Source organism: Podarcis liolepis (genome assembly GCF_965112155.1).
Source record: "Podarcis liolepis genome assembly, chromosome: 7".
NCBI classification, from domain to species: domain Eukaryota; kingdom Metazoa; phylum Chordata; class Lepidosauria; order Squamata; family Lacertidae; genus Podarcis; species Podarcis liolepis.
The window spans coordinates 19,834,970-19,847,141 of record NC_139561.1 but is presented as its reverse complement, the minus strand read 5'-3'; the positions used below and the strand labels follow the sequence as shown (position 1 = coordinate 19,847,141).

Here is a 12,172-nt window from a genome sequence, read left to right as displayed (position 1 = left end):
GAATTAAGTTCTTAACCTGAGGTACCACTGTATGGTGTACTTTCAGCCTAATATTTAACAGGAGGGAATTCCAAAAGGCTGGAGCCACCACACAGAAGGCCCTATTCCTGTATCATATGGACCTCCTGCAGGTGTCCCTCTCTTGTAGAGTGTGAGTGATGAATTGGGTATATAAGAGGAGAGACATGATAGTTCAGATATCCTTGTCTCAAGCTGCCTAGGGCTGTGTGCCTCAGAACTTCTACCTAAGACAGTTTCTTCATTGCAAGCTCAGCCTGACAGCCTCTCCTCTTTCTCTTCCCTCCTCTCTGACGTTGCTTCTGAAGGGGAACTGGATGAAGTCCACTGGGGAAATCACTTCCCAGACTGCCTCGGGAAGCGTCAGTCCCCCATTGATATTCGGAAGAGGTCTGTCCAATACTCTCCGGAACTGGAACCGCTGGAGCTCCACGGCTATGCTGGGCCCCTGCAAGGAACCTTCACCATGACTAACAATGGGCATTCAGGTGAATATGAGCAACAGGTAAAAAAGGTGGTGGATCTGCTGAATGGCTGTGGGGAAGGGAGGACCATGGCTCCGTGGATGAGCATCCAAGATGTCCCAGGTTCAATCCCCAGTGGCAACTCCAGGTACAGCTGGGAATGTCCCCTGCCTGAAATCCTGGCCAGCTGCTGCCAGTCAGTGTATACCATACTGAGCTAGATGGAGCAAGTGTCTGACTTGGTATAAGGCAGCTCCCTGTGTTCCTGGGAATGTGTTTACCTGCCATGTCAAGTCCCGATTCACTTCCCAAATGCAGAATAACAATTCAAGACAAGGGTTATTTTCTAGATAAGCAAGCCCTTAAGGCTGCTAGATCAGCCCGTCGGCTGATAATAACAAGACATTTCAACAGTTCTTATTTTTTCCCAAGGTGCATTTATTATGAGACTGTAAAGTAACTGAAAATCATTATCCTTTGTATTACTACTGTGGGGTTGTAGCTTGCCTAAGACCATGAAAACATAGCATTTCCCAATCTCTGTCTTAACCATGGTTATGAGATCAGGAGAACTCTGGAAGCTTGTAGCCTCCCTCAGCCTCTTTCTCCTCTTCTCTGCCATGCAAATGCTACTCTCCCTTCCCTAATCAGCATGAACCATGGTGTAGCTGGTTCCCCCAAATTTAAGGTAACCATGGTTAGCTTCAAACCCATTTGAAAACCAGATGACCCTTGAAACCATGGTTATCTTTAATCCCATTTAAAACCAAGGTTAGCTTGAAACTAATCTGAAACCAAAGCTAGATTTAAACCCATTTGAAACCAGGGCTTTAAATCTGTTTGCAACCAAGGTTAAAAGCTGGATATAAGTGCCAAACAGCCCCTGTTTTAAGAGTGGTGTGAATTTTGGTGTGATACATAACACCAACCCTGCAATGTCTTTCAGATACCTAGTGATGGTTGAAGTCAGAGTTGTTGGTTTTTTTACATTTTCAGCTGACTGTCATTCACAAAAGCTTCTTTTTTTAATTGAACGAGCTGCCTCTCCTGATCTCGTTTATTTCAGCTTCTTGCTTTGTCATCTCTTTCTTTTTCTTTTTTCTTTTAAAAAAATATCTATTCTGCTAATTTTGTGCTGATTTTCTCAAACTAGAGGCGGGCGATCCAGTCAGCACCATGTACACAATTGAGAACGTAGGAGATGTTTGCATTTGTTCATGAGACATTAAAAAATAAAAGGACAAAAGAACAGCTTCCAAAGTTATATGCTGGCTAATCCTTCCCGTGCCCTATGGGGATATTTCTAGAATTTATTTCTGACAATGCATAACAAGACGAGCAGCGGAGCTGATAGATAAACTCACTGTGTGTGTGGTTTTTTTTATATCGGTATAATGTGAATTTGAAAAGCAGGGGGAATGTAGGAACACAGGAAACTGCCTTATCCCATGTCAGACCATTGGTCAATCTTGCTCAGTGTTGTCTACACTGACTGGCAGCAGCTCTTCAGGGGCTCACACAGGGGACATTCCTAGTGCTACCTGGAGATGCTTGGGAATCCTGGGAACTGTAGTTCCCAGGGGTTATTCCTTCAAATGGCTATTGTAGTGGTTAGCAGCATACTACTCCTAAAAGCCTGGAGGTTCTCTTTAGCTGTGGGCAATAGCTACCAAGCCTGCATAGCCACCATAGATTTAAAGCACATGATTTCTTCCAAAGACTTGTGGGAACGGCGTTTCCGTGCGCCGTTCTGGTTCTCCAGAAGCAACTTAGTCATGCTGGCCACATGACCCGGAAGCTGTCTGCGGACAAACGCCGGCTCCCTCGGCCTATAGAGCGAGATGAGCGCCACAACCCCAGAGTCCTCCGCGACTGGACTTAACAGTCAGGGGTACCTTTACAGTGGTACCTCGGGTTACATACGCTTCAGGTTACAGACTTCGCTAACCCAAAAATAGTACCTCGGGTTAAGAACTTTGCTTCAGGATGAGAACAGAAATTGTGCTCCGGTGGCGCGGCAGCAGCGGGAGGCCCCATTAGCTAAAGTGGTGCTTCAGGTTAAGAACAGTTTCAGGTTAAGAACGGACCTCCAGAACGAATTAAGTATGTAACCAGAGTGGCTGGGGAGACTCAGCCAGATGGGCGGGGTATAAATAATAAATTATTATAATTATTATTACCACTGTACTTTACCTTTTCCTTTAAGTTAGGCAACATTCATACCATACGTTTAAAGCACTGTGATACCAATAATTCTGGGAGTTCTAGTTTGCTAATTTAGGAGGAGAGGACCCCTACTGACCTCTCAGAGCGACAATTCCCAGAGTTCCCTGGGAAGAGGGGAGTCCTTTGTTAAACCACTCTGGGAACTGTTGCTCTGTGAGGGGAATAGGGGGTCTCAGGAGCCCTTAGCAAACTACAGTTCCCAGGGTTCTTTGAGGGAAGCCACAGCTATTTAAAGTGGTATTATTCTCTCTATTTGTGTAGTGCTTAGGGTGTCAGACTAGGACCTGGGAGACCAGGGTTCAAATCTCCGCTCTGTCATGAAACTTGGGTAAGTAAGTCATTGCCTCCCAGCCTAACCTACCTCACAGGGTTGTTGTGTGGATGAAATGAGGAGGAGGGGAGGACCTTGGAGAGAAAGGTGAGGCAGGAATGCAATCAGAAGCAAAAACAAGAAACCATGGATGGCTGATGGATTTGGGGGGTGGAGGTGGGGGAAGCAGTGGAGCATTGAGACAAACTGTCTCCAGGGAAAGGAATCTCTAATTGTATCGCCCCAAGAGATCATTGTTGAGGCTGCCTGCTTATTATACACGGCGGTGTATGACCAGCCTCTCATTAGGGGGTTTCAGCACAGCGGTATTATCAGCCTTTGCTCTCTGAACATTAGTTGTTGCTTTTTGTGAACTGCTGTTTTTGTCGAGTTCCCTTCCCCTGGACCCCTTCCGTCTCTTTAGCGCTCTGTATTTTGCGTCCAGGCTCATTAACAGCACCATTGTTGCTGGTCAGCCTGAACCAATTTTTGTTAGGAGCGCATTGGCTGCCCAGGGCTTTGGCAAAACCCTGGCAATTTCCTTCAGCATGGAGGAAGAACAGCCCCTCAGTCACAGAACCATAGAACTTCTGAGTTGGTAGGAACCCAACGGGTCATCCAGTCCAAACCCCTTCAGTTTATTTTTGGGGGTATTATCCTTCACTCTCTGTGCATGCACAGGGGGAATGAAGGCACTGCTTCTCATGCTGACCTCTGCACTCTCCCTGCCATCCTTCTCTGCTTTGTTGTTTAGTCGTTTAGTTGTGTCCGACTCTTCGTGACCCCATGGACCAGAGCATGCCAGGCACTCCTGTCTTCCACTGCCTCCCACAGTTTGGTCAAACTCATGTTAGCAGCTTCGAGAACACTGTCCCACCATCTTGTCCTCTGTCGTCCCCTTCTCCTTGTGCCCTCCATCTTTCCCAACATCAGCGTCTTTTCCAGGGAGTCTTCTCCTCTCATGAGGTGGGCAAAGTATTGGAGCCTCAGCTTCAGGATCTGTCCTTCCAGGGAGCACTCAGGGCTGATTTCCTACAGAATGGATAGGTTTGATCTTCTTGCAGTCCATGGGACTCTCAAGAGTCTCCTCCAGCACCATAATTCAAAAGCATCAATTTTTTGGTGATCAGCCTTCTTGATGGTCCAGCTCTCACTTCCATACATCACTACTGGGAAAACCATAGCTTTAACTATACAGACCTTTGTTGGCAAAGTGATGTCTCTGCTTTTAAGATGCGGTCCAGGTTTGCACTCTAGCCACTTTTGAGCCCCAGAAACTGGTATTACTGCCTGCAACAGAGGAGACAGAACATTGCCATCATGACTAGCACTTTATGCCCTATGAATTCATCTAATCCCCCTCTTAAGCCATTGAAGGAGAGCAAGATGACTTAGATTAGAACATGGGTAGGCAAACTAAGGCCTGGGGGCCAGATCTGGCCCAGTCACCTTCAAAATCCAGCCCACGGATGGTCTGGGAATCAGCATGTTTTTACATGAGTAGAATGTGTCCTTTTATTTAAAATGCATCTCTGGGTTATTTGTGGGGCCTGCCTGGTGTTTTTACATGAGTAGAATGTGTGCTTTATTTAAAATGCATCTCTGGGTTATTTGTGGGGATTAGGAATTTTTCATTATTATTTTTTCCAAAGTATAGTCTGGCCCCCACAAGGTCTGAGAGACAGTGGACCGGCCCCCTGCTGAAAAAGTTGGCTGACCTGACCCCTGACTTAGAACATAAGAAGAGCCCTGCTGGGTCAGGTCAAAGGCTCATCTAGTCCGGCATCCTGTTCTGACAGAGCCAGCCAGGCCAAAATTGTTCTTTCCCACTTGCCTTTGCCAGCCGCTGGTACACAGAGACACCTGCCTCTGACAGTGGAGGGAGGCTGTACAGTCTTCCCTTATTCGTTTGTTTGCATTCCATACCACAAAAAGAAGTCAGGTTTGCTCTTTCCAAAGTGTATTTGCTGGGGTGTAAAAAAACCAAAACAAAAACACGGTCCTGGTTGTCAGTGGACCTTCCTCCCAGTTTGGCCCAATGACCTACTTTGCAATTCTGTTTTGCTTTCCCCCCACGTTCCCCTCCCCATGTCGACCAGGCTGCTCAGAAAAAGTAAACAGGGAACAACCCCAATTATGAAACCACGGTTTAATGCATGATTACACAATTAAACCATTTTTTGTGTGTTTGTATGTCATTATGGCACTTGCTGCAGGCTGTGTTTGTGGGTGTATTTTTTACTTTAACTTTGGTATTTGTTTTGATCCCATCCCTCACAAAGGGTATAATCTGCAGAAAGAAACATGTTTTCGGTTGGCTTGCCCTCGGGAGAGCTCCTAAACAAAAGCACTCATCTCCTTCTGAATTCCAAAGCAGGATGGGAATCAGATCCGCTCATGTTCCTTGCAAAGGAATGAAATGTTCTATTCACAGTTTGGCAGGGGATTTTATAGAGAGGAGGAAGAGTCAATTGTTTCCTGCTCTCTCTCTCTCTCTCTCTCTCTCATTCATTCCGGATTAGACTAAAGTAACGACCAAGTTAATATTGTTCTAAATAACAATATTTGTGTTTGTTAGTTGTTTGGGACCGGTTTACCTGTGAGATATTGCCATAGATGTCAACTTTTCCCTTTTCTTGCGAGGAATCCTATTCGGAATAAGGGGATTTCCCTTAAAAAAAGGGAAACGTTGACTGTGGATATTACCTGGCCCCATGTATGCACTCTTGACATCTTCCATCTACAGAAATGGCACTGCTCCAGGTGCCACAGAATATTCGTTCCACATTTGTGAAAAATTGATCTTCTAGTGTCTCAGCACTTACACTTTGGAACTCCCTGCCTCTTTTTTTTTTTAAAAAAATAATATATTAAAGATTTTCTTGTTTTACAGAAGTGTAATGTCTCTCATATTTTTTCCATGTAACATTTTTACAAATCTGTTTCATTTGTTGAGACATTAGGGGGAGAAAAAAAAGGAAGGGGTGGAGGGAGGGAAGATGGGTGGGGGTGGGGTCGGGTGGCGATGTTTCTGTTATGCTTAATGTATGTAGGGTTTGGTGTCAGCGTTGCTTGTGCTGTTTACTTGTGTTCCTTTGGTGGTGAGGGAGGTTGGGGTTGGCTTAGACTCCCTTCCTCTTGATATCAGGCAGGCACTTTCACTGTGCTCTTTTAATTGCCTGCTGAACATATTTTTTTTAGAGAAGCCTGCCCAGAAATGTAGAACATTCACGGGTGTCTTAATCATGTTTTCAGCTCGTTCTTTGTTTTAATTCTTTTTGAAATGTTTTAAATAGTTGCTTTTGACTGTTTTATTTGCTGATCATTTGACTGTTTTATTCTTTTTGTTAACCCTGTTGAAGTTGCTTTTTACAGTATATAAATTTTACGAGATAAATAAGTAAGAAAAAGAAATGTCCCAAAGCAGCTGAATTAAAAAATAAGATACAAGCAAATCAAAAGCCAAATGTAAAAGGGTATACATTATAAAATTCCTAAAATAAGAAAGAGAAGCTAAAAGATGAGCCACCTTAACCACTAAAAGCCTGGGTAAATGAAAATTCCTTAGGCTGGCATCTAAAAACTGAGGATGATGTTTCCAAACCTGTTTCTATCCTGTATTACAGACATGCAAATGCAGCCTCAAAACCAGAAAGGAAAATTATTACTCCTAGGTGGTGGTTGTTGTGTGTGTGTTTTTTAAAGTACCAGTGTATCTTGGATTCATCAAGGAGGCATGTTTTAAAATCTAAGAGGCTCAAAGCAGGCTGTTTTCTGGCTCTCACTCCTTCTGCTTCTGCCATTGCCTGAGCAGCTGTGGTGCCATGGAACATTCACAAATATTCTAACAGTTCTGGGGAGAACTGGCCAGCAAGGGAACCTTCACAAGTGCAACTTTTTAAAAGGAAAAGAAAAGTTACCAAGGGTTAACACTGCAACATTATTTTACAGTGGTACCTCAGGTTACATACGCTTCAGGTTACATACGCTTCAGGTTACAGACTCTGCTAACCCAGAAATAGTGCTTCAGGTTAAGAACTTTGCTTCAGGATGAGAACAGAAATCGTGCTCTGGCGGCGCAGCGGCAGTAGGAGGCCCCATTAGCTAAAGTGGTGCTTCAGGTTAAGAACAGACCTCCGGAACAAATTAAGTACTTAACCCGAGGTCCCACTTACATTGCTCTTGCACGTTGTGAACGAGGAACAAAATCAAACAGTGGAACAATCAATCAATCAATCAATCAATCAATCAATCAATACCCATGCGGTTATTACAGCCTTGCTGTAACAGAGTTGTTTTCTACGTGACCTCACTTCCTGCTTTCACTCTGCCTCCCAGTCCAGATAGACCTTCCTTCAACCATGACCATCACCAAAGGGCTACCTGGGACCTTCACGGCTGTCCAGTTCCATTTCCATTGGGGAGGAATGGATCTTGAGACCAGTGGCTCGGAACACACAGTGGATGGGATGAGGTACATTGCTGAGGTACATTTAATTGCTTGTTTGGTTATTACCACCCCTTTATATCCCAGCTTTCCTTTCAGGGAGCTCAAGTATGGTGTAGTGGTTAAGAGCCGTAATCTGGTGAACTGGGTTCGATTCCCCGCTTCTCCACATGCAGCTGCTGACTGACTTTGGGCCAGTCACACTTCTCTGAAGTCTCTCAGCCCCACTCACCTCACAGAGTGTTTGTTGTGGGGGAGGAAGGGAAAGGAGATTGTTAGCCGCTTTGAGACTCCCTAGGGTAGTGATAAAGCGGGATATCAAATCCAAACTCTTCTTCTTCTTCTTCTTCTTCAAGGTGGTGCGCTAGGTTCTTCAGTGGGCTTTAAGTCTGAGCCGAGACTTGAATCCTGGTCTCCCAAGTCGTAGTCTGACACTCTTAACCACAACACTGAGCTGGCAGAAGCTCTCCTAGCTTTGGAAAGACACCCTTCTGGGCAGCTTTTAGAGGGCTACATGCTGGCAGTGGGCATGGCCAGAGGCGAAAATGGGCAGACAAGCTTTTCCTCTATCTGAGCTGTGTTCTGGTCATGGGTGGGAGTTGCCTATTTTGACACATGCCTGTTTAAGCACTCGGTTTGAAGGCACGAGATCGAATTCTGGCATTATAATGTCTTTAGTTCCTCAGGAAAATTTTTCCAGGGGTTGTTTTCCTTTGCCTCCATGCAGAGGAAAAAGGGGGAAAACCAAACGCCCGCACTCACAAACCCATAGGAAAAGCAGAAGGTACTTTATACCAGGTCAAGACTATTTCCAGTTGAGCCTGGTATTGCCGACTGACTGGTAGCCACTCTCTAGCAGTGTGGTATTTGAGCACATAGTAAGTTAGCCAGAGCATAGGGCCTCAGATCACGAGGGGCCTCCGAATACAAAAAAATTAAAAATCACCAAATGTTATGGTTGTGCTGCAGACCACAAACCAGCGATCTAAGGCCACACCCATGCATACATTTAAAGCACTCTTCTGCCACATGCAACAATCATGGTTTCCCCCAAATAATTATGGGAGCTGTAATTTTTTGAGAATTGTAGCTCTGTGAGGGGCCATAATTATTATTATTTTTTTAAGTGCTATGGGCCCTTTTAAATTTGACTTATGTTAGGGCTTCAACATGTCTTCATCTGGCCTGCTCTTCAAGTGTCAGGAACAGAGAGTTTTACCATCACTTCCTATTACTGGAATAAATTGAAGGGAGACCTGCAGCCTCTGAATTAACAATTCTTCAGGAGGTTTAGCACCATCACCTTTGGTTTTACTCAGGAGAATAGATTGCTTTGTTTTGCTTGTTAATCGCTCTACAAATGCTAATTCACTTACCAACGCCAAGATGTCTGTGTTATCAGGGCAACCTTTTGTGGGTGTGAATGGCCTGTTAAGAGTGCAATTAGCACAGACACACCTTCTATGCAATTCTTTTCCTTCTGACCCCCATTGATTACAATTGCTACCAGCCATGGATCAGGCATCCAACAGAGTGGATTATTGTCCAGGAAATCTCATGCAATCATAAATTGGTCAGTCTGTAAAGAGGCAGGAAAAAGCTTTGGTTTTCCTGCAGGAGAATAACACAGCTACCCTTTTGTAATTGTTGCTTAAAAACAAAATCAAACTAGAGAGACACAAAGGTATAATGATATAATGATTCTCGTTTCACAGACAAACTATATGATTGAAGAATGGCTTGGAACAACTTTATGTCTCCATAGACTATCAGGATCAAATGTAGAAAATATATATATATATATATATATATATATATATATATATATATATGCAGGTTTTGGTGTCTTCGGGTGTCTTCCCGTGTAAGAGTTGGGGTGTCTAGGCGACGTTTCGACGAGGTCTCACTCGTCATCTTCAGGCTGGTGCTTTCGGCTTCTTGTTACTGGAACAGAGCTCTGTTCCAGTAACAAGAAGCCGAAAGCACCAGCCTGAAGATGACGAGTGAGACCTCGTCGAAACGTCGCCTAGACACCCCAACTCTTACACGGGAAGACACCCGAAGACACCAAAACCTGCATTCCTGTACCCGTGAAAATCTACGAAAGCATATATATATATATATATATATATATATATATATATATATATATATATAAAATGTCCAGTAGCACCTCATGCATGCACACGAAAGCTCATACCAAGAACAAACTTAGTTGGTCTCTAAGGTGCTACTGGACATTTATTATTTATTTATTTTAATATATTTGTACTGCGTCAGACCAACACGGCTACCTACCTGAATCTAGCATCAAATGTGTGTGTGCAAAGCATGTGCTCTACCACTCAGCTAATGGCCTTGCCTGGCTTTTTAACCACTGCCATCCTTATCCTTTCCCCAGCTGCATATCGTCCATTACAACTCAGCCAAGTATGCAAGCATCGAGCAAGCGAAGGTTCAACCGGATGGCTTGGCAGTTCTGGCTTTTCTTTTTGCGGTAGGTGGCTAATCCAGGTGGAATCTATCTATTTAAATTGAAGATGCATTTGGGGAAAGTTTCAGATTCCCAAAAGTTAGTTGCCCAGGTTCTGAGATCTAGAATTGGTGGAAAGTTTGTTCGTTTTTCTTCTTCTGGCGAGAATGCTTTGCACGCTGTTGCAAACAATTTGGATTTTAAAGAGAGAGAAACCACGAGGGGGCGCCAAACAAAAAGAAACTGCAAAATGGGAAAGAATGTTATCTCTGTGGCTTTTCCCTGTGTCAAAATGTAGTGGTAAAGCAGGCATCCCCAACCTGCGGCCCTCCAGATGTTTTGGCCTACAACTCCCATGATCCCTAGCTAACAGGACCAGTGGTCAGGGATGATGGGAACTGTAGTCCAAAACATCTGGAGGGCCGAAGGTTGGGGATGCTTGTGGTAAAGCATATTATCAATGAGTGGAGAGAGAGAGAAAACATAGAAAGCTGCCCTATGTTGATCCATCTAGCTGAATATTGCCCACTCAGACTGTCAGTGGCTCTCCAGGATTTAAGGCAGGTGATATTCCCAGTCATATCTGGAGTATTGAATTTAGGGCCTTCTGCATGCAAAGCCGGTGCTATAACCACTGAGCTATAATAATAATAATAATAATAATAATAATTAATAATAATTTTATTTATACCCCGCCCTCCCCGGCCAAGTCTGGGCTCAGGGTGGCTGACACTGAATATACAGTAAATACAGTAAAAACATTAAAAAACAAAACAAAAAACGAACAAAAACAGTTGATTAAAATATGTTAGAATACAGTTTAAAACACAGCTTAAAATGCAGCCTCATTTTAGTGGTAGCCTATAGATCGTGAAGATAGTGAAGCTGAGGCTCCAATACTTTGGCCACCTCATGAGAAGAGGACTCCCTGGAAAAGACCCTGATGTTGGGAAAGATGGAGGGCACAAGGAGAAGGGGACGACAGAGGACGAGATGGTTGGACAGTGTTCTTGAAGCTACCAACATGAGTTTGACCAAACTGTGGGAGGCAGTGGAAGACAGAAGTGCCTGGCGTGCTCTGGTCCATGGGGTCACGAAGAGTCAGACGCGGCTAAACGACTAAACAACAACATAGAACAAAGCCATAAGGGGGGGAAACGTCAAATATTCCCCAGGACCAACTATCCATTCTGGTCCTACATGGGCTGTCAAAAAGAGCCAAGGGGAAATTTATATACAAATCCTATATAAGGGGTTCCATCAAAAAAATATAGACATTCCCCACATTCCTTTCCCATTTAAACATGACCCATTTAAAATACCACCCTTCTTTCTTGCAGGATGGCAACCTAGAAAACACTTACTATAGCGACTTCATTGCCAACTTGGCCAAAATCAAGTATGCAGGTATGTTTCCCTTTAAACCTTGGCATGGTATTTCTTGGTCAGGCAAGATGAAGGTGGTTGATTTCGATTCTTTACCACCCTGGTTTTGAGCAATGGGATATCGCTGCAGTGCTAGCTAGCTGCTGAAAGCAGTCACCCAGTATTTGATCTGCTTTAGATATTGCATAAAATTGCTAAGCTTTTGTGTGTGTGTGTGTGTGTGTGTGTGTGTGTGTATTTTTTTTTAGGGCAGTCAACTACACTCAACACTCTGGATCTCCTGTCCATGCTTCCAGAAAACCTTGCCAATTTCTATAGATACCAGGGCTCTCTGACCACACCTCCCTGCACAGAGAACGTGATTTGGACTATATTTGATTCACCCATCAAGCTGTCTCACACGCAGGTAAGAAAGCACTGGTCTGCATTGGTCTGTCTGTTCCTTTTGTTGTTGTTGAATTTATCAGTCGTTTTTCAGAATTACCGCATTTTTCGCTCCATAAGGCGCACCTAGTTTTTAGAGGGGGAATTCAAGAAAAGAAATATTATTTAAAGGGAGCGCGGAGCAGAGCCTGTCTGCATCCCAGACTCTGCTCAGCACTCCCTTTCACGAGCCACGTAGTGTGTGTGTGTGTGTGTGTGTGTGTGTGTGTGAGTGACTCTTGGGGGATTTTCCCGAGGAGGGAGAAGGGCAGCCTGTCACTGACGGGGGAAGCCCGGGTTCCGCCCCCCCAGCCCCAGGGACCACACATTCGCTCCATAAGACGCACAGACATTTCCCCTTAGTTTTTAAGAGTGAAAAAAGTGTGTCTTATGGAGAGAAAAATACGGTAAATCCCCGAAGCGAT

At 44.3% G+C, this 12,172-nt stretch overlaps 1 protein-coding gene and 1 long non-coding RNA gene across 3 annotated transcripts in view; both read left to right on the top strand.

The window, feature by feature from the left end:
* LOC310711460 overlaps nucleotides 1-12,172 on the top strand; it is a 201,190-nt gene that overhangs the window by 163,365 nt on the left and 25,653 nt on the right. The window lies entirely within an intron of this gene.
* The window catches only part of CA6 (carbonic anhydrase 6), a 32,040-nt gene that overhangs the window by 12,972 nt on the left and 6,896 nt on the right, over nucleotides 1-12,172 (top strand). For both annotated transcript variants that reach the window (XM_083513069.1, XM_083513070.1), the window contains exons 3-7: nucleotides 327-506; nucleotides 7,357-7,505; nucleotides 9,867-9,962; nucleotides 11,279-11,345; nucleotides 11,573-11,730. In XM_083513069.1, the coding sequence (XP_083369195.1) occupies nucleotides 327-506; nucleotides 7,357-7,505; nucleotides 9,867-9,962; nucleotides 11,279-11,345; nucleotides 11,573-11,730 (650 nt within the window). The remainder of the gene's footprint in view (nucleotides 1-326; nucleotides 507-7,356; nucleotides 7,506-9,866; nucleotides 9,963-11,278; nucleotides 11,346-11,572; nucleotides 11,731-12,172) is intronic.